At 44.9% G+C, this 23059-nt stretch overlaps 1 protein-coding gene across 1 annotated transcript in view; it reads left to right on the forward strand.

The window, feature by feature from the left end:
- Nucleotides 1-23059, forward strand: part of arhgef28a (Rho guanine nucleotide exchange factor (GEF) 28a) — a 285006-nt gene that overhangs the window by 135263 nt on the left and 126684 nt on the right. The window contains exon 9 of the mRNA XM_078213883.1: nucleotides 15611-15809. Coding sequence (XP_078070009.1) covers nucleotides 15611-15809 — 199 coding nt within the window. The remainder of the gene's footprint in view (nucleotides 1-15610; nucleotides 15810-23059) is intronic.

Below are 23059 nucleotides of genomic sequence, written 5' to 3' on the forward strand. Positions count from 1 at the left end.
GGAACTGAATGCTAGTCCTGAGAAACTGAGTTGGTTTGTGTATTAAGTGTTAGAAAGAGATTCAAGGGGGTAGGTCACAGGGGGGTTGCGGGGAATTGGGGGGGTGCAAAGAGAGCACAGGCAGTGGAGGCCTGTGAGAGAACTCCTAGCCCCATACAGTATTTTTAAAGTTTATTTATTAGTGTCAGAAGTAGGCTTACATTAACACTGCAATGAAGTTACTGTGAAAATCCCCGAGACGCCACACTCCGATCGACGCCTGTTTGGAGAATTTAGCATGGCCAATGCACCTAACAAGCACGTCTTTCGGACTGTGGGAGGAAACCAGAACACCCATAAAGGAAAGTAAAAAATTGCTTGGAGACCCAATTCCCTGATACCTTAACACTGATCTGGCAGAAAAGCAGTAGCTGATGCCGCACTCAGACCAAAGTTAAAATCATAGTTTCCACTCGGTCAAAAAGGATTTGTTCAAGCTCTGTGTAACAATTTAATTATACCAGGCAGTGAGAAGATCTTTGACTTAGGGCTGGAGTTTTATCATTGAGGCAGGAAGTTTGGGTTGCAAAATTTCCTGACTCTGCATACAGGTCTCCTTTAAAAGGGTCTCTGCCTACAGGGGCCAGATGAAGGGAGTTAGGAAAAGGCAGACGAATGTTGAGGCAGACTAGTTAAAAGGCCCACCTCAGTTCTCTCACATTTGCTTCATTGTATAAAAGGCTGTTAGGCCCTCTAAACCTCACTCCCCCATACCACCTTCATGACCGTTCATACCACTCCATGTCCCCTCATACTTTCATGTCTCCTCATAGCCACATGCCATCACGTGTGCCCATGTCACTTCAATAGCCACTCACCCATTATCCACAATGGGTAAAGCTCAGGAGCCACATGGAGATGAAAAATATTTAAACTTCTAACAACCTAGGGTGGTAATAGAGAATTGTTTTTCAAACTGTGACCACCGGTGTGCCTCTGTGATCAGTGCTGGGCCCACTGTTATTTGTCATTTATATTAATGATTTGGATGAGAATATAAGAGGCAGATGACACTAAGATTGGTGGCATAGTGGACAGTGAAGAAAGGTATCTCCAATTGCAACAGGATCTTGATCAATTGGGCCAGTGGGCTGATGAATGGCAGATGGAGTTTAATTTAGACAAATGCGAGGTGATGCATTTTGGTAGATTGAACCAGGGCAGGACTTACTCAGTTAATGGTAGGGCATTGGGGAGAGTTACAGAACAGAGAAATCTGGGGGTACATGTTCATAGCTCCTTGAAAGTGGAGTCACAGGTGGACAGAGTGGTGAAGAAGGCTTTCGGCATGCTTGGTTTCATCAGTCAGAACATTGAATGCAGGAGTTGGGACGTCTTGTTGAAGTTGTACAAGACATTGGTAAGGCCACACGTGGAATACTGTATGCAATTCCGGTCACCCTATTATAGAAAGGATATTATTAAACTAGAAAGAGTGCAGAAAAGATTTACTAGGATGCTACCAGGTCTTGATGAATTGAGTTATAAAGAGAGGTTGGATAGACTGGGACTTTTTTCTCTGGAGCGTAGGAGGCTGAGGGGTGATCTTATAGAGGTCTATAAAATAATGAGGGGCATAGATCATATAGATAGTCAATATCTTTTCCCAAAGGTAGGGGAGTCTAAAACTAGAGGGCATAGGTTTAAGGTGAAAGGGGAGAGATACAAAAGTGTCCAGAGGGGCAATTTTTTCACACAGAGGGTGGTGAGTGTCTGGAACAAGCTGCCAGGGGTAGTAGTAGAGGCGGGTACAATTTTGTCTTTTAAAAAGCATTTAGATAGTTACATGGGTAAGATGGGTATGGAGGGATATGGGCCAAATGCTTGGGGGTTTTAAAAAAAAGGGCGGCATGGACAAGTTGAGCCGAAGGGCCTGTTTCCATGCTGTAAACCTCTATAACTATGACTCTAACCTGAGAGAGTTTTCATTCAGACACACTGGACATGGACAACAGACGTTTATTCATGAAACCCATTCAGAAATGCTAAATTGCCTTAAATGGTCAATCTATTGTTAAAGCAACCAAGCTTCTATTTACTAAGCATAGCAATGACAGCTATTCCACCAATAGCCTCAGACCGCCAATCAAAATGTAAACTTACCCCTTAACTGCTGAGATAAGTGCATTTGTAGCCTTTGAAACTCAGCCACGCATTCATAATGGGCTCAGCTGTAATAACACTCCATGGGAAATATCAATATGGAAATGCAAGAACAGTTGGCTTTCTTTATAATCTACATCAGGTGGCCTTTAAATTACTACACTCCAACAGTAGGAATCTTCTTTTATTCTTCAACTGAAAGCTGTAACCTGTTTTTTCATATTGAAAGGGCAGGGGTTTTAAGTAACTTCAGATCACTTAAACAGAACTTATCCACTGTCCAGGAGAATTCTCCATTAATATGTGACTCCCACATTGTGGGTTAAAGCCCTATGAACAGCGAAACACGGTGTGTTTGAACTCAACACTAATTCCAAATGGTCTCACTGAGTTTGGGTTTTTCACCCGTGTGATTCACGTCTCAGCCCTTCCCCCATCATCAAAAATGGAATCTGCTAGAATTAGAGGGCAGCAACTCTGCATCTAAGCTCTTCAGAATCAACATGTCATCATTCCTAATATTCCCTCTTTGTTGTCAGTTTATGTCTCATTATGCACCCATAAGACACCTTGAAACACATTCCTACTTCAAATTAAGAATTAATTATTCCAACACTCCTGGCTGCTCTCCCCAATTCTGCTTTCCATAAACCTAAACACATGCAAAACTCCGCCTGTGTCTTAACTCACAGCAGGGCCTGTACCCTTATCACTCCTGTGCTCCCTGAGCTACAATTGGGTCCTGGTTAAGCAATGTCGTGATTATAAAATTCTCATCTTTGTTTTCAAATCCCTCCATGGAGTTGCCTCTCTTTAACTCCACAACCTGTTCCGGGAGTCTGACAACCTTCTGAGATATCTGCACGCCTCTAACTCTGGGCTCCTGTACATTCCAGTTATGATTGCTCCACCAGTGGTGGCCGTGCTTTCAGTTGCCTTGGCCTCTAGCCCCAGGACTCCTTCCCTACACCCCTCAACCTCACTTTCCTCACTTCAGACACTTTTTTAAAAAACCTACCTCTTTGACCATACTTTTGGTAATCTGACCTTGTATCTCCTTATGCGGTGTCTTACTTTGCTTCATGGAGTTCCTGAGACGCCCTTTGAGATGTTTCATTACATTAAAGGTGCTATATAAATATAAGCAGCTGGTGTTGTTGCTAAATATGCTTTCTAAATGCAAGCTGTTCCTAGAAGCAGCTGAAAGGTTTACTCTGTTGTACAGATGGTCCTAAGTACTGACTGAATAAGTTAACATCGGTGAAATGTCAGAAGCTAATGGACTAGATGATCTTGAAAGGTTAGCATTGTAATGTCTTGAGGTATTCTGTGGAGGACCTGAAGTTATTACCCCCAACTGGGGGATGAAAACCTTAACTGGCTAGATTACCTTTTGGACAATCAGTTCATTAAATTCGGCATAGAAACATAGAAAATAGGAGCAGGAGCAGGCCATTCGAACCCTTTTTCAAAGGGAACAGGGATTGTAATGGCTGTTTACCCTGAGCCAGGCCCTGTTGAGGCAGATAGTAGGCAGACTTGGTGGTTATTTGGAATACTGCACCCAGTTCTGGTCGCCACACTACCAGAAGGACGTGGAGGCTTTAGAGAGAGTGCAGAGGAGGTTTACCAGCATGTTGCCTGGTATGGAAGGGCTTAATTATGAGGAGAGATTGGGTAAACTGGGGTTGTTCTCACTGGAAAGACGGAGGATGAGGGGTGACCTAATAGAGGTGTATAAAATGATGAAAGGCATAGATAGGGTGAATGGTGGGAAGCTTTTTCCCAGGTCGGTGGTGACGTTCACGAGGGGTCATAGGTTCAAGGTGAAGGGGGGGAGGTTTAAAACGGATATCAGAAGGACATATTTTACACAGAGGGTGGTGGGGGCCTGGAATGCGCTGCCGGGCAAGGTGGTGGAGGCGGACACACTGGAAACATTTAAGACTTACCTAGATAGCCACATGAACGGAGTGGGAATGGAGGGATACAAAAGAATGGTCTAGTTTGGACCAGGGAGCGGCGCGGGCTTGGAGGGCCGAAGGGCCTGTTCCTGTGCTGTATTGTTCTTTGTTCTGTCTGTCTGTCAGTATAATTGACAGTCGAATCCTACCCCCATATTAATGGTTCTGAAAAAGGACATCCAATCTTGTAATAAGGTTAGTCCACAGAGTGAGCAGTGGGGGAAGGCACAGATTTTTACTTGGCACAATACCTTGCCTTTTGGTTTCCTGATGAATATTCCTCTCTCTACCAGCACCACCACCTGGCTATTCAGTTTGCTGCTTTACTTACGTAAATGACAACAGCTGGTGCAATTACAAATAACTTGATTGGTTGTCAAGTGTTTTGAGATGCGTTGGACGTGATGAAGTGTTGGATGGAGAACTCAATTTTCAAGTATTAGATTCATGCTCACTCTCTCTCTCTCTCTCTCTCTTCGTACTCTCTGATACTTTCTTTTCCCCCATTCCACCACCAGGCCAGAAGATTTTTGGGACGAGCACAGTTTGAATGAAGGAAGAAAGTCATTCTCCAGATCTTAGTAAAGGCTGTATTTTTCCATTACCATTTCTCTCTCTCAGCCATTGAACGACAAGATGAGACACAAATCATTTTTCTGCATGTCATTAGACTAGGTCACCATATTCTCTGCTCATGTCTTGAACTGAAGTTGTAGAGGGGAAGATCTTACCCTCATACTGAGGAAATCTTGTCTGGCGTGAGGAGGGATGAATGGAGGAAACAAATGTTTCCAGGATAGAAAAAAAATCCATTCTGTTCATGTAAAAATTAATTTTTCCGAGTCATCCTGGATGATCCTTGAATCCCAATCCTTGATGCTAAAGATCTTCTTGCTTGGAGTAATTCAACCAAGATATCTTTCTTGGAAACAGTTTCTTTCTGATGTGATGTGGTGAGGTACAGCAGAAGCATGCTTGGAATTTCAAATGAGAAAGCACATTCAGAACTCAATCAACAGAAATTAGTTAGTGAAGCTTTGAAAGAGCTGCCTGGTGGATTTAGCTCCAAAGTATGATTGGAATTTGAAGTTCAATAGCATTTTCACACTTGAGTCACCAAACTTATTTCTTAAAAACAATTGCTCCCTGAATCTTACCAAGCCAAAGCAGTATGTGAAAGTCAAGATTTGGTCTTGTATTCTCTAATACCATCAGAGCTGCCCTTCAAAAAATTGATTTTTAAAGGGCTTTAAATATAGTTATCCTGGTATCTAGCATTTCAGAGAACAAAAACAAATCAATGGATAATATCCATTAGCTGAGTTGGGGGGTGGGAGATTGTACACTAAGGCATCAAATTTAATAGACTATATGGCATCAGAGAACAGGAAAACATTCATTTTTAAACAAAATATTGATGCAATATTGCTTCACGACAGATGTGCACATGTGTACTTTTTCACTGGTGACTATCATATTGGAAAATAAATATTTTAGCAGCTCAGTTCAACCTTGTGTTCAGAGGCTTTTCACCAATGAATCAAATCAAGCTAAAACATCCAGCAAAGAGGTTTGCTTATCCACACCAATAATTAGATTGATCTTCTCTGTCGAAAGGCATATTGCACTCTACTCCAACTCTCATTTTCAATTGGCCGTATGGATAAATATTATCGTTGATGATTAATTACCATCAATCAACTCTGATTTTTGATTTCCCATTTCAAAATATCCAGGCCTTTACCTGTAATGTATTGTGAGTGTGCTTCTGGGAGTAGAACACAGGGGCGAAGCTCTGCTTGGAAAAGGGTAAAAGTATCATTCATATTAAAATTAATTTTGACATGCTATACAAATCTATGGCATATTCCTGTGATGCCCTCCTACTGTTGCCTGTACAACACTAACATTGCAATCACTGTTGTTCCATGCAGTCAGCATTTAAAGAGATATCAGCAATTAAATATTAGAATCATGGAAACTTACCACACAGAAGGCACTGCATGAAGTCCCTCATCCCTGATAACACCCTGGTAAACCCCCTCTGCACTCGCCCCAAGGCCTTTAGATCGTCCCTGAAGTGAGGTGTCCGTAATTCTCCATCTGAGGCCTTACCCGAACAATAAGGAATAAAGAACAAAAATGTACAGCACAGGAACAGGCCCTTCAGCCCTCCAAGCCCATGCCGATCGTGATGCCCTAACTAAATTAAAAGAAACCTTGTGCTCTTACTCGGACCGTATCCCTCTGTTCCCTCCCTATTCATGTACCCATCTAGATGCCTCTTAAATGTTGCTAATGTGCCTCCTTCCACCACCTCCTCTGGCAGCGGGTTCCAGGCACCCACCACTCTCTGCGTGAAAAACCTCCCCTGCACATCACCCTTAAACTTAGCTTGAACCTGTGCCCCCTTGTAATTGAGAATTCCACCCTGGGAAAAAGCTTCTGACTATCCACTCTGTCTATGCTTCTCATAATTTTGTAGACCTTTATCAGGTCTCCTCTCGGCCCACATCTTTCAAATGAGAAACAATCCTATTTTATTCAACCACTCCTCATAGCCAACACCCTCAAGACCAGGCAACATCCTGGTGAACCTTTGCACTTTCTCCAAATCTTCCACATCCTTCTGGTAGTATGGCGACCAGAACTGCACGCAGCACTCCAAATGCGGCCCAACCAAGGTTTTATACAGCTGCAAATGATACATAAATTTCTAGAGCATGATCTCTTTGCTTTTACGTTCTATTCCTTTATTTATAAACCAAAATTATCCATGTTATTTTTCAACCACTTTATCACCTTCCTGTGCAATCTTTAAAGATTTGTTTCAATGGACACTAAGTTCTGTTTGCTCATCCAAGTTTTATATATCATGCAATTTATAGAATAGTGTCTATTCATATTAGTCCTCCCAAGGATCATCAATTCACAGTTGTCAGCATTGAACTCTGCCATGTTTCTCATCATTTCATCCATTTTGAAACCTAGAAACTTTTCATGTCACAATCTCCTACTTTGCCAGATTTTGTGTTAGTTGCACACGTTACCATGTTGCTTTTAAAATCCGGGTCTCTGTCATAAAAGAAAGAGTATTGGACCCAAAACTAGTCCTTGGGGAACATCATTGCAAATCACATCGCAGTCTGAAAACATCCATCCACTATTTGCCTCCTGTTGCTCGGCCAATTTTGTGCTTGTAATGCCACTTTCTCTTAATTCCATGGACTTGCATCCTTTTAGTAAGCCTCCTGTGTGGCACTTGTTCAATGCCTTCTGAAAGTTCAATAGATACATCTACTGCGCTACCTTGATCTCAACTCCTGTTAGTACTGGCATGAACCCTGGCTTGATAGATCCTAACATTTTAAAAGAAATTGTAGAGTAAAGTTACAGAACAAATTTACAGGAGTCTCTGATTAACTTTTAATACAAAGCATAAAATATTTATCAAAACAAGAAGAGTGAACTATGTATTACACCAGACAAAAAGATTGGCAAGATCTTAATACAAACACAAGAAGACGATTCAAATTCCCACCTTTTGTTAACCCCAGCAATAGTTTTACAGACACATAAACCAGTGAAGAGTTACCTTAGCTTGACACATAGGCTTTTCGCTTGGGACAAGCAAAGAGTTTTCTCTTGGCAAATTCCTGAGCATTTGCTTGACATTTCTCAGTTAACTTGCATCTCTTCCTGAGACACCCAAAATCCGCACATTAAACATACTATTTCCTGAACTGCAGAGCAAACAAATAAGTTCCCTAAACTCAGTCTTCCAGTAGCCTCTCCATTAAACTGATCACTTTGCTGAGTTCTATTACTACTTATTCAGTTAACAACTGTCCCGCTAGCCTTTCAGTTCTTTTCTTCTCAGAAAGCATTAAAATCCCTGTCTTTCCTCTCCACGCGCATTCGACTCTCCCTCTCAATTGCTGTGTTTTCTATCTGTGTCACTGGATCACTGTCGCTAGGCAGCAGTAAATCTTTTCTACTTTTTTTCCAGAAAACCCCACTTTCAACATCTTTAACTCATTTTTTTAACTTCAGGGGTTGTAAAACCTCATTAACAATTTATATATATGAAGAAACCTAAAAGACCTGAAACCTTTTAGTCACAAGTCTAAACAGGCTCCCAGATACCAAGGTTTATAAACAAAACATAAACTAAACTGAGACTATTTTTATCTTTCTCAACATACAAATGTATTTATAAATTCAACTTAAAATTATACATTGTTCATAACATACCTCATTAAAAAAACTTATATATTAGTCAAACATGAGTTGTCTGCTATTAATCTATGCTGGATCTCCTTGATTAACCCATAACTTTCCAAATGAAAATTTATTTGTTTCTGATAACTATTTCCTGTAACTTCCCCACCATTGATGTTGAGCTGGTTTATCTTACATAGAAACATAGAAAATAGAAGCTGGAGGAGGCCATTCAGCCCTTCGAGCCTGCGCCGCCATTCATTTTAATCATTGCCCTTTCTTGAACGTGATATCACATTAGTCACCCATCAGTCCTTGAGCACAACTCTTGCTCCAATGAGGACTGAAAGATTATGACAAATGCTTTCGCTGTTTCTAGTTTTGCTTCCTTCAGCAAGTTAATATGTATTCCATCTGGACCAAGCAACTTACTAATGTTCGGTAATGCTAGCCTTTTTAGTATCTCTTCTCTATCTATTGCTGTCCTACCCATAAGGTCACTCTCCTCTTTTAGTGGCGATAGATGCAAAGTACTCATTTAATGTAAAATAGAAACAGAAAGTACTGAACAAATTCAACAGGTCTGGCAGCATATCTGGAAAGAATAGCAGAGTTAACATTTCGAGCGTCATGGTAGCACAGTGGTTAGCACTGCTGCTTCACAGCTCCAGGGACCTGGGTTCGATTCCCGGCTTGGGTCACTGTCTGTGTGGAGTTTGCACATTCTCCTCGTGTCTGTGTGGGTTTCCTCCGGGTGCTCCGGTTTCCTCCCACAGTCCAAAGATGTGCGGGTTAGGTTGGTTGGCCATGCTAAAATTGTCCCTTAGTGTCCTGAGATGCGTAGATTAGAGGGATTAGCGGGTAAATGTGTAGGGATACAGGGGTAGGGCCTGTGTGGGATTGTGGTCGGTGCAGTCTCTATGGGCCAGATGGTCTCTTTCTGCACTGTAGGGTTTCTATGATTCTATGAGTCCAATATGATTCTTCATTGAAATCCACTTAACTCACTTAGTATTTAACCCATGTCATCTGCCTCTACATGAAGATTTCCCTTTGTGTCCTGAATAGGCCGAATATTTTCTCCTAAACGCTTGCACTTTATATGTTTATCAAATTTTTAATGTTCAATTTAATGTTGCCTGCTAATCTTCCCTCATAATCTGTTTCTGCCTCCTGAATTAACATTTTTTATTCCCTTTGGTACTTGCCTTAAACTGATTGAATTTTGCACCTGACTTTTGTCATAAGCCTCCTTTTTTGTTTTATTTTAACTATTATTACTTTTCCCATCTAATGGACATTGGCTTTGGATGCTCTACCCTTTCCCTTCAAAGGAACATGCCTAGTTTGTACTATCTCTTTCCCTGAATGTCCTCCATTGCTCCATCAATGCTTTACATTGCAATTGCCTTCTCCAATCTACCTGTGCTAAGACCTTTATTCCATTCCAATTCTCTTCCCACAACGAGTGGTGCACTAAGGCAGACTTTCGCCTGTTGCCATGACTAGTAATTCCCGGAACAGATCACTAGTCTGTCGCCAGTGACTTATAGCTTGAGGGACACCAATCCATATCAAACTGACCTTGGGCGGGATTTTCCAGCCGCGCTTGCCCCAAGACCGGAAAATCCAGTTCGAGGTCAGCGGATCTTTGCATGGTCCATGTCCCATTTGCTACGATTCCTGTGGCAGGCGGGACGGGAAAATTCTGCTCCATGAGTCTCTCCCACTCTTACTACCAGCCATGGGCCTTACCTGCTGCATTGTCACCTGATGGCAATATCCACCATCCCTGCTGCATAATACATTGTAAGAAGTCTCACAACACCAGGTTAAAGTCCAACAGGTTTATTTGGTAGCAAATACCATAAGCTTTCGGAGCTTGCTGCTCCTTCGTCAGATGGAGTGGTCTCTGTTCTCCAACAGTGCACAGACACAGAAATCAAGTTACAGAATACTAATTAGAATGCAAATCTCTACAGCCAGCCAGGTCTTAAAAGGTACAGATAATGTGGTTGGAGGGAACATTAAACACAGGTTAAAGAGATGTGTATTGTCTCCAGACAGAACAGCTGGTGAGATTATGCAAGACCAGGGGCGAGCTGTGGGGGTTACTGATAATGTGACATAAATCCAACATCCCGGTTTAGGCCGTCCTCATGTGTGCGGAACTTGGCTATCAGTTTCTGCTCAGCGACTCTGCGCTGTCGTGTGTTGTGAAGGCCGCCTTGGAGAACGCTTACCTGAAGATCCAAGGCTGAATGCCCGTGACTGCTGAAGTGCTCCCCCACAGGAAGAGAACAGTCTTGCCTGGTGATTGTCGAGCGGTGTTCATTCATCCGTTGTCGTAGCGTCTGCATGGTTTCCCCAATGTACCATGCCTCGGGACATCCTTTCCTGCAGCGTATCAGGTAGACAACGTTGGCCGAGTTGCAAGAGTATGTACCGTGTACCTGGTAGATGGTGTTCTCACGTGAGATGATGGCATCCGTGTCGATGATCCGGCACGTCTTGCAGAGGTTGCTGTGGCAGGGTTGTGTGGTGTCATGGTCACTGTTCTCCTGAAGGCTGGGTAGTTTGCTGCGGACAATGGTCTGTTTGAGGTTGCGTGGTTGTTTGAAGGCAAGAAGTGGGGGTGTGGGGATGGCCTTGGCGAGATGTTCGTCTTCATCAATGACATGTTGAAGGCTCCGGAGGAGATGCCGTAGCTTCTCCGCTCCGGGGAAGTACTGGATGACGAAGGGTACTCTGTCCACCGTGTCCCGTGTTTGTCTTCTGAGGAGGTCGGTGCGGTTTTTCGCTGTGGCGCGTCGGAACTGTTGATCGATGAGTCGAGCGCCATATCCTGTTCTTATGAGGGCATCTTTCAGCGTCTGGAGGTGTCTGTTGCGATCCTCCTCATCCGAGCAGATCCTGTGTATTCGGAGGGCTTGTCCGTAGGGGATGGCTTCTTTTACGTGTTTAGGGTGGAAGCTGGAGAAGTGGAGCATCATGAGGTTATCCGTGGGCTTGCGGTATAGTGAGGTGCTGAGGCAACCGTCCTTAATGGAGATGCATGTGTCCAAGAATGCAACCGATTCCGGAGAGTAGTGCATGGTGAGTCTGATGGTGGGATGGAACTTGTTGATGTCATCATATAGTTGTTTCAGTGATTGCTCACCATGACTCCAAAGGAAGAAAATGTCATCGATGTATCTAGTGTATAGCATTGGTTGAAGGTCCTGTGCGGTGAAGAGGTCTTGTTCGAACCTGTGCATGAAGATGTTGGCATATTGAGGTGCGAATTTTGTCCCCATGGCTGTTCCGTGTGTCTGGATGAAGAACTGGTTGTTGAAGGTGAAGATATTGTGGTCCAGGATGAAGCGGATGAGTTGTAAAATTGCATCTGGAAATTGGCAGTTGACGGCATTGAGTACTGAGGCCGTTGCAGCAATGCCATCATCGTGGGGGATGCTGGTGTAGAGTGCCGAGACATCCATTGTGACGAGGAGTGCTCCTGCTTCAACTGCTCCATGTGTGTTGAGTTTCTGTAGGAAGTCCGTAGTGTCGCGACAAAAGCTGGGAGTTCTTTGTACAATGGGTTTCAAGATGCCCTCGACATAGCCGGAGAGGTTCTCGCACAGGGTTCCATTTCCTGAAACGATGGGACGGCCGGGTGTGTTCGCCTTGTGTATTTTTGGGAGGCAGTCGAGATCTCCAACGCCTGGAGTACGTGGGATGAGAGCACGGAGGGTGCTCTGAAGGTCCGGATCAAAGGTTTTGATCAGAGTGTTGAGTTGACGGGTGTGTTCTTTGGTTGGATCTGTGGGTAACTGTCTGTAGTGTTCCGCGTTGTTCAGTTGTCGGTACACTTCTTTGCTGTAATCCGTTCTGTTCAGTATGACGATGGCCCCTCCTTTGTCTGCTGGTTTGATGACAATGTTGCGGTTGGTCTTGAGAGCGTGGATGGCGTTGCGTTGTGCTGGGGTGATGTTCGCTGCTGTCTTGTGAGTGCGGCTGATGAATTTGGTGTTGACGCACCTCCTGATGGCTTGGGCATACATGTCAAGTCGAGGGCAGCGGCCTTCCGGAGGAGTCCAATTCGACTCTTTCCTCTTCGGTTGCACTGCGGATCTCTCTGTCTGCTGTTCCGGTTCATTAGCTGTCTCATTGTGTTCGCTGTTGGCCTCTTGGGGTTTGTGGAAGAACTCCCGCAGCCTCATTCGCCTGATGAATTCCTCTGTGTCCGCTGCGAGACTGATGGGGTCTATTTTGGTAGTGGGGCAAAAGTTGAGCCCTCGGCTGAGAACTTCGATTTCATCTGGCTGAAGTGTGTAGTCCGATAAGTTGACAATGGACTTTCCTGCAGTGGTACTGTTTTCTACTGTGGTACCGGGGGAGGCTTGGCTGCTGCTGGTGGTGATGCCGAGTTTCTCAAGTTTCCTGTTCTTGGTGTGCATGTAGATGGTGTAGTTCCTTTGTCTCGTCTGCTTGGCAGAGTTTCGCAGCTGGTCTGCGTCCTGAGCGCAAGTTGAGAATATGGATTCGATCTTGGTTTCCAGGCTGCGGCGTTTGCTGTACAGTTGGTGTACGAGGTGTTTGAGGAGGGTGAGAGAGGTGCGACGGCACCTTCACCTTCAACAACCAGTTCTTCATCCAGACACACGGAACAGCCATGGGGACAAAATTCGCACCTCAATATGCCAACATCTTCATGCACAGGTTCGAACAAGACCTCTTCACCGCACAGGACCTTCAACCGATGCTATACACTAGATACATCGATGACATTTTCTTCCTTTGGAGTCATGGTGAGCAATCACTGAAGCAACTATATGATGACATCAACAAGTTCCATCCCACCATCAGACTCACCATGCACTACTCTCCGGAATCGGTTGCATTCTTGGACACACGCATCTCCATTAAGGACGGTCACCTCAGCACCTCACTGTACCGCAAGCCCACGGAGAACCTCATGATGCTCCACTTCTCCAGCATCCACCCTAAACACGTAAAAGAAGCCATCCCCTACGGACAAGCCCTCCGAATACACAGGATCTGCTCGGATGAGGAGGATCGCAACAGACACCTCCAGACGCTGAAAGATGCCCTCATAAGAACAGGATATGGCGCTCGACTCATCGATCAACAGTTCCGACGCGCCACAGCGAAAAACCGCACCGACCTCCTCAGAAGACAAACACGGGACACGGTGGACAGAGTACCCTTCGTCATCCAGTACTTCCCCGGAGCGGAGAAGCTACGGCATCTCCTCCGGAGCCTTCAACATGTCATTGATGAAGACGAACATCTCGCCAAGGCCATCCCCACACCCCCACTTCTTGCCTTCAAACAACCACGCAACCTCAAACAGACCATTGTCCGCAGCAAACTACCCAGCCTTCAGGAGAACAGTGACCATGACACCACACAACCCTGCCACAGCAACCTCTGCAAGACGTGCCGGATCATCGACACGGATGCCATCATCTCACGTGAGAACACCATCTACCAGGTACACGGTACATACTCTTGCAACTCGGCCAACGTTGTCTACCTGATACGCTGCAGGAAAGGATGTCCCGAGGCATGGTACATTGGGGAAACCATGCAGACGCTACGACAACGGATGAATGAACACCGCTCGACAATCACCAGGCAAGACTGTTCTCTTCCTGTGGGGGAGCACTTCAGCAGTCACGGGCATTCAGCCTTGGATCTTCAGGTAAGCGATCTCCAAGGCGGCCTTCACGACACACGACAGCGCAGAGTCGCTGAGCAGAAACTGATAGCCAAGTTCCGCACACATGAGGACGGCCTAAACCGGGATGTTGGATTTATGTCACATTATCAGTAACCCCCACAGCTCGCCCCTGGTCTTGCATAATCTCACCAGCTGTTCTGTCTGGAGACAATACACATCTCTTTAACCTGTGTTTAATGTTCCCTCCAACCACATTATCTGTACCTTTTAAGACCTGGCTGGCTGTAGAGATTTGCATTCTAATTAGTATTCTGTAACTTGATTTCTGTGTCTGTGCACTGTTGGAGAACAGAGACCACTCCAACTGACGAAGGAGCAGCAAGCTCCGAAAGCTTATGGTATTTGCTACCAAATAAACCTGTTGGACTTTAACCTGGTGTTGTGAGACTTCTTACTGTGCTTACCCCAGTCCAACGCCGGCATCTCCGCAGCATAATACATTCACATGTGTATCCTTTGCCAGTTCTCTAAATTTGAATTTGAATTGGATTTGGGGTGGGTCCCGACACAAAGGCAGAAGTAGCACTCACATACAGTTCTGTTGTCAGGACTCAGATGCCCCTATTTAAATTCTGTCCTATGTGATAGAGTTGAAGGGGTGTAGATGTTTGGGAATAAGTATCCATAGAATCCCTCCAGTGCAGAAGAAGGTCATTTAGCCCGTCGAGTCTGCACCGACTCACTGACAGAGTATCTTGCCCCCTCCCCACCCTATTCCCATAATCCCACATACTTACCATGGCTAATCCATCTAACCTGTTCACCTTTGGACACTGAGGGGCAATTTTAACATGGCCAATCCACCTAACCTGCACATCCGTGGGAGGAAACCAGAGCACTCAGAGGAAAACCACCCAGACACGGGGAGAATGTGCAAACTCTACACAGTTACCCAAGGCCAGAACTGAACACGGGTCCCTGCCGCTGTGAGGCAGCAGTGTCACCCAAGTGGTGCCATTTCTTTTCCTTCTCCAGTGTTGTGTCAGTTGTTAAGCAGAAAGTGCCTGGTGGTAAATACTTGTTCCAGTGCTTTGTAAATAGAAAAACAGAAAATAATCGTCTCGATTAAGAAAAGACAGTTTGACATTTTGGGTGTGCAGACCGTCATTCTAGCATTTTCTGCATTTTATGTTCAGATATCCAGCATTTCCATTTTTCTCGCTCTCAGTATCGTTTGGGCAATTATAGTTGATCATTGAAAGTTTTATGAGATGTTTCTTAGATTAGACTGTACAGGTGATGGAGAACTGTTAAATAAAATGTTGTCGCCTAAGCAAAATATTGAATGAAAATGATTAAAGGTGCATGTTGTGTATTCAAATCCATCATTGGCCACCATTTGCTCAGTCATTAAGAACTGTCAACATAGATTCACTGACTCACGAGGTTACATACGATAAAAGAATAGAACAGTCGTCTAAAGGGATATTGACTATAATTGGCAAAGCATCTTCTTGAGCTAAGATCAGTATTTTATGCGATTAGTATTGAAGAATCAATATGCTGTATTATTACATTTCACTGATTGCTTTTGCAGCTTCAGCTTCGATGGTATTGACGCAGACAGCGAAGGAGAAGAGGTCTCAGATAGATCGTGCACTCCAAAGTCCCCAAACTCTGGTGCATTATTTGCCAGCAGTGGAGATGAACTGGACTCTTTTGAGGCTCACCAGGAAACTGAGATAAATGCCAGGGATCCTGAATCCAAGTCTTCATGCAGCAGCGTGTCGCCAAAGGTACTAGAACAAATTCTATTCGCTGGGCGGAAAGTCAATGTTAATCTGGGCAACCTTGAAAGCTGACGTCCCAGTGGAATATGCTCCCTGCTCCAGCTGGCAATGTAGCAACACGCTATTGGCAACTTTAGAAAAAGCTTTTGAGGTTAACTAATGTTGATTTCTTTCGGGAAGGATGTAACACATGAAATCAATAAGAAATTTAAAAATAGATAGTTGGTCAAAACAGGAAGCTCGATTTGACGTGAAAAACCTTTGTACATTCATGTGTGTGACTTGATTGTGTTTTGCAAAATTGCAGCAGCACTGTTGAGGCTGGAGCGCTGACCAAAAGCAGTTAAGTAAACAATTACGAAACTATTGTGGCTCATGCCTTTCCCACCTTGTGTTATCCTATTTCAAAAGCAAAATAACTCGGACGCCGGAAATCTGAAATGGAACGAGGTGCTGGAAAAGCTTGGCAGTTTCTGTAGAAGACTCGTATTCGACCTGAAATGTTAACTGTCGACAGTCTCTCTCTCCACAGCGGCTACCAGGCCTGCTGAGTTTTTCCAGCTCTTTCTGTTTTTATTTATTATTCTACCAGTCTCATGGAAAACTACTTGGAAAAAGCTAATTCAAGAAAATGGCTGGGTCCAAGCCCCTAAAATCCATAATATTATTACAAACACTTGAAGTTACAAAGCATGTAGCTCTCGTATAATTTATTTTTCCCTTGGTGATTATAGTCATTATAGCTAGGGTATCCTGGTGATATTTACCAGCCACATTAACCTCTCACTTAACGTTAACTGTGATCTTATCGCGCTTGCTAACTTGCCACAGAAATATAGAATGCAGGCCAGTGGCTTTTGTAAAATTCAATCAGGGTTTTATTACTAAGGTGAGGCAACAGTCCTTAGGTATACTCAGAGAAGGTTCACCATTAACCTTGCCAACATTCAAATAGAATTCAATCCATTTTCATAGTGTTTATTCAATTATTGTATTCATAGTATTCGTTTAGTCATTCAGGGCAGAATTCTCCCATCTGGGACTAAGTCCCGTGGCGGGGTCGGGAATGTGGTGTGTTTCCCATTGTAGAGGCTGGTGGGAAACGACGCCATATCGTCTGGCCTTGATCTAATTAATTATGCACCCTGGGGCTTAACATCATATTCTGTGGCAGGGTGGGCATGATGGCACGAGTCCCACTATCATATCTGGGTGCCATATGGCAAAGGTACCCAATATCAGTGATCCACTATTGAAGAAAGGAGATGGATATCCAGGATCACACTTGAGGCTGGAAGTTCGACCTTCTTGATGACACTGGGGCTGGAAGGTCCACTTGTAGATGCTCCCTCACACAGTGCCCACCACAGAACAGCACCCCCCCAACCCTCTCCCCCGGCAGTGCCATGGCATGCATCTCTGTAACGGGTGGGGGGGAGATTATCAAGAGTAGAGGTCTGATAATTTGATGTAGGTTTATTGGGATGGATTTAATGTTGGAATTTCCATTACATCACTGGGCGGAGGAGAGAGGTGGGGAGGTGAACCGCGCTTTCACATCGGCATGAAACATGATTTGGGCCTCCTGCTGGTTTTTCTGCTCCTGTCGCTGATCCCACCCATTGAAAATGGGAGTGGACATTTCCCCCCCAAGGGGTGGCTCTCTCCAGCCCCCATCCTTCCCGATGTCTGGGGTTGCTCAATCAGGCACTGAGTGCCTGACAACGAGAGGCCTCTGCTGGCAACCCACAGGCATAGATTGCTTCTTAGGCTCCCTGTGTGGCGAATGCCCCGTTGCCGCTGGTTGAATGCTAGTGATGGTGGGATAAAGCCCTTAACTTCCCACTTAAGGCTCTCAATGCATAGAATCATAGAATCTCTACAGTGCAGAAGGAGGCCATTTTGCCCATCGAGCCTGCACCAACACAATCCCACCCAGCCCATTTCCCCATAACCCCACGTATTTACCCTGCAAATGCACCTAACCTACACATCTTGGGACACTATGGGTCAATTTAGCATGGCCAATAAACCTAACCCGCACATCTTTCAGACTGTGGGAGGAAACCGGAGCACCTGGAGGAAAACCACACAGTCACCGGAGGCCGGAATTGAACCCGGGTCCCTGGCACTGTGAGGCAGCAGTGCTAACCACTGTGCCACCCCAGCACAGGTGGGAGGGTGGGAAGACCACCCATGAGCCTTGCTGCTTCGAACTTTATGTGATCACTGTTCCCCTTGACTCTTGTGCTTTGAAATGATAATGGCCCAGATTTTGCAGTAGCAATAACTATCACTGTTATTAAAATGTATTTTGTCCTACACTTGCACAGTTAAATATGGAAATCAGGAATTTACTGACCAATGTGGCCTTTTCTACCTGAGGCTTCACTATAACATTATGGTATGATGGCAAGTGAATCAATATTGAAATACATGGAATGACATTAAGTTGCTATGCTTTTGCGACAAAGAATATTTTCATCCACAGAGTGGTTGGAGTTTGAAACAAACTTCCTGGGAGGGTGGTGGAGGCAGGTTTGATCGAGGTATTTGAAAGGGAATTGGATTGCTATCTGAAAATAAATAACATGCGAGGTTACAGGGATAAAGCAGGGGAGTGGTACCAGGTCGAATGCTCTTTCACAGAGTCAGTGCAGATATGGCAGAGAAAGTTTGTGTTTGTCCGTTCTAGTTTAAGTTAATTTTTCATAGTTTGTTAAGTCTTAATTACTGTCAAAACAACTCTCTGGCACTGAAAATTAACTCTTAGAAGCATAGGGTCTCATTCTTTCAGCTCTTAATTTATTCTTGTCGACTTAAATCCAACTTGTTTAAAAAAAAATTAAAGAAATAGATGCAGGAGTTGACGACATGACCCATCAAGGCTGCAATGCCATTAAAATGATCATTGTGGATTTTAGGCTGCAACTGTATTTTGTTGCTTGCTCCCCATATCCCTTGATTCCTTAAGAGACCAAATATCTGTCCATCTTAACCTTAAATATAGTTAATGTTGGAGAATCCATAACCCTCTGGATTAAGAAATCCAATTTCCTAACTCTGAGAGTAAAGAAATGTTTCCTTATCTCAGTTGTAAATGAACAGCTCCTTATCCTGAGATTGTGATCCCCTTGTCCAGCCAGGTGAAACAGCCCCTCAGCCCCCTCAGAACCCTGTGTGGTTCAATGAGAGCAGCTCTCATTTTTCTAACTCCTAAGAATAAAGGCCCAATTTACTCATCCTCTCATCATAGAACAACCCTCTCATCACACCAATCTAGTGAACCTTTACCAAACTGCCTCCAATGCAACTATATCCTTCTTTAAATGTAGAGACTGGGGGTGGTTCTCCCATCCCTCCGTGCTAATTTTTTAGCACAGCGGGCCAGGAGAATTGCGTGTTGGCTGATTCACGGAATTCCTGTGAGCGTTCGCGCTACAATTGTGCGTCCCAGGCCTGGATTTCTGGCGGCATCTGTGAGGTGCTGGAAGTCAGCTGGGAGGCGGGGCTGATATGGAAATTCTATTTTAAATGCAATTTAAATGTATTTAGCGGGCCCTGGACTGAATTCACCGGGCCCACTCGCATCTCTCACACCCCCAGTACAATTTTCAACCAGCGGGGTTCATACTGGCTCCCCACTTTCAGGGAACTAGTGGCCCGACCCCACTGGAGTGAAGGAGGGGGGCAATCGGGGCCCCACAGGGGGTCGGGCGGCAGGGGGTGGTGCCCCCTGGACATGGGCACCCTGACTGTACCAGCCTGTGGCCCCTGACACTGCCCAAGGGACAAAGTGCCCATGCCCAGGGGCAGGGCCAGCTGGGGGGGCAGGGCCTAGGGGGCGATCTATGGAGGTGGGGTGTCCCGCTGCCACTTTGCATGGGGATCGGTCGGGGCTGGAGGGAGGCCAGCAACCGGGGGGGGGCCTGGGGGTGGTCAACCTGGGGCTCTGCCTGGGGGGTGTGCAGGGGGTGTGCCTGGGAGGGGTAGGGTGGGATCATCACTGCTTAGTGGGGGCGGGGGGGGGGGGGGGGCTGGAGATTGGGGAGCTCCTGGAAGGGGGAGTGTCAGGGCTGGCCTGGGAAAACTCGTGGGGGCCGCGATCGGGACGTGGGTGTGTCGGGAGGGGCAGCAATGCGAGGGTCCCGCACTGCCCAGCGATCGAGCTAGCCAGCAAACTGCAGGCTGACTGGCATGGGCCACTGTGTAAGCGCAGAGGCCCGGAGCTGTTGGCCTCCGGCATGAATAGGCTCCCTGAACTTTTAATTATATTCACAATTGTGACCTCTGCATTACACAGAGTGTGGGAGATTCAAGTCTGAAGTTGCACTGAAAAAAAATCGTGATTTACACCAGTTTTCCCATGAATTCAGCACTCAGAACTTTTTTGGGAGAATCACAGCCTATAATTGCACACTGTATTCCATGTGTGGCCTCACCAAGTCCCTATACATTTGTAGCAAGACTTCATTATTCATGTACTCCAGCCTCTGGCAATAAGAATCAACATGCTATTTGATTTTGAATTGCTTGCTGTACTAGCATGCTAACTTTGTGTTCCTGAAGCACACCCAAATCCCTTTGAACAGCAACATGTTTTACACCTTTTAAAAAATGTTCTGCTTTTCTACTCATACTACCTTTTCCCTCACATAAACCCATGATTCTTTCCCTCCCTTTATTTTGTTTTCTGTGTGTAATTTAATACTGAATTAAATGTTCTGATTTACACTTCCTGGATGAGACTTGACGCTTCTTGTCTTTTAGTTTAGTTTATTAGCATCACTAGTAGGCTTATACTAACACTGCAATGAAGTTACTGTGAAAATTCCCTAGTCGCCACACTCTGGCTCCTGTTCGGGTACACTGAGGGAGAATTTAGCATGGCCAATGCGCTTAACCAGCACGTCTTTCGGACTGTGGGAGGAAACCGGAGCACTCGGAGGAAACCCGTACAGATGCTGGGGGAACTTGCAGACTCCACACAGACAAGCTGGGAATCGAACCTGGCGCTGTGAGGCAGCAGTGCTAACCACTGCTGTCTGATCATGACTTGCCGCATTTGCACAGGTCCCAGACCTCCTGTGGAGGGTGCTATGCTGATATAGTTTTCCAAATCATAACAAATACCAGGACAATAGCCTAGAGAAAGTCAGGGGCAATTGTCAAGATAATTGGTTTAGTTCCACTTACCTGCCCGCTCCCCATGACAATTTTACTGTTTGTTTGCTGCATTCTAAAAAATTCAGCCCGTTATATTTTGCGAAAGGTAGTTAAATACAAATATGTTTTTTCTGCATACTAGTTTACAAGAGGACACTGGGAGTTTATAAATGTTCTTGTTCTTAAACAACAAACTTTCTCTTTGTGGGATCTTAATGTCTATTGGCATCTTTCCATCTTGAGAGATAATGGAGTGCTCCCAGGGTAAATGTCACTTCAGGATTGAACATTGTTGTGGCGACAGAGGCTGATTTGTGAGTGGCAGTAACTTCTGCAGCTGGCATAGATGAATAGTTTTGTCCTGAGGACCACTGATGTTTTTACCCTCCCAGTGGGTTCGCCTTTCTGCCATCTGGTCATTTCTTTTATCCTCTGCTTTTTCCACATCCCTCCTGAATGCTTGTCTCCTGGTGCTCAGCAGTGAGAGTTTCCCATGCATCGACTCTGAGCCTGGTCAACCATGAGGAGTTTAAGCAGTTTGACATAGCAAGTGAGGAGATGTTGGAGACTTTGACAGGCTTAAAAATCCCCAGGCCCGAATGAATTGCATTTAGGCTGCTGTGGGAGGCAAAACAGGAAATTGCGGGGGGATCTGATGCAAATTTTTAATTCTTCTCTGGCCGCAGAGGATGTGCCAGAGAACTGGAGGGTGGCTAATGTGGTTCCACGTTTCAAAAAGGGTGGTAGAGATGAACCAGGGAATTACAGACCAGTGAGTCTCACGTCAGTGATAGGGAAAATTGGTAGGGAAAATTCTGAAGGAGAGAATTAATCTCGTATTGGAAAGACAATTGATTAGGGATTGTCAGTGTGGCTTTGTCAGAGGGAGGTCATGCCTAACAAATTTGATAGAATTTTCCCAAAAAGTGATGAAGTGTGTGGATGAAGGAAGTTCAGTTGATGTAGTTTATATGGAATTTGACACAGCCTTTGACAAGGTCCCACATGGGAGACTGATTGAGACAGTTGAAGCACATGGAATTCAGGGAAATTTGGTGAGATGGATCGAAACCTGGTTTAGTAATAGGACTCAAAGGTTGGTGGTAGAAGGCTGTTTGAGTAACTGGAAGCTGGTGTCCAATGGCATACAACAGGGATCAGTGCTTTGTCCTTTATTGTTTGTTATGTACATAATTGATATAGATGAGAATGTGGGGGGAATGATACCAAGATTGCAGAATGCACCAAGATTGGTAGGGTGGTTAATAATGAAGAAGGTCATTGGGTACAGGAAGATGTAGATGGGTTGGTCAGATGGGCAGAGCAGTGGTAGATGGTATTTAACCCTGATAAGTGTGAGGTGATGCACTTTGGAAGAAGTAACAGGGCAAAGGAATGTTTAATGAATGGCAGAACACTAGGAAGCATAGAGGAACAGATGGATCTTGGGGTACATATTACAGATCCTTGAAGTCGGCAGAGCAGATGAATAGGGTAGTTAATAAAGCATATTGGACACTTGCTTTTATCAGCCATGACATAGAGTATACGAGCAAGGAGATTATGTTGAAGCTGTACAGAGTGTTGGTTAGGCCACAGCTGGAGTAGTGTGTGCAGTTCTGGTCACCTCACTAAAGGAAGGATGTGAAAGCACTAGAGGGGGTACAGAGGAGATTCACCAGGGTGTTGCCTGGGATGGGGCATTTGAGCTACAAGGAGAGACTAGATTGGCCTTTTGCAAGACAAGGTTGACTCTACCTGAATGTAATTTTATGTCCTATTACCTTCTCGATAATGGATTCCAGCATTTTCCTATGCCAGATATTAGGCTAACTGGCCTATAATCCCCTGCTATCTCTTTCCCTTCAGTCTTTAATAGAAGTGTCACATTCACAATTTTCTAAATCACTGGGACCGTTACAGAATCCAAGGAAATTTAGAAGATCATAATCCATGCATCCATTTCCTCAGCAGCCCCTTCTTTCGAGACTATGGGATGAAAGGCGTCAGGTCGAATGGACTTGTCAACCTTTAGTTCTAATAGTTTCCGCAATACCTTTTCCATTGTGATTGTTATAATTTCCTTCCTT

This window comes from Mustelus asterias, chromosome 6, assembly GCF_964213995.1.
Source record: "Mustelus asterias chromosome 6, sMusAst1.hap1.1, whole genome shotgun sequence".
Taxonomy (NCBI): Eukaryota; Metazoa; Chordata; class Chondrichthyes; order Carcharhiniformes; family Triakidae; genus Mustelus; species Mustelus asterias.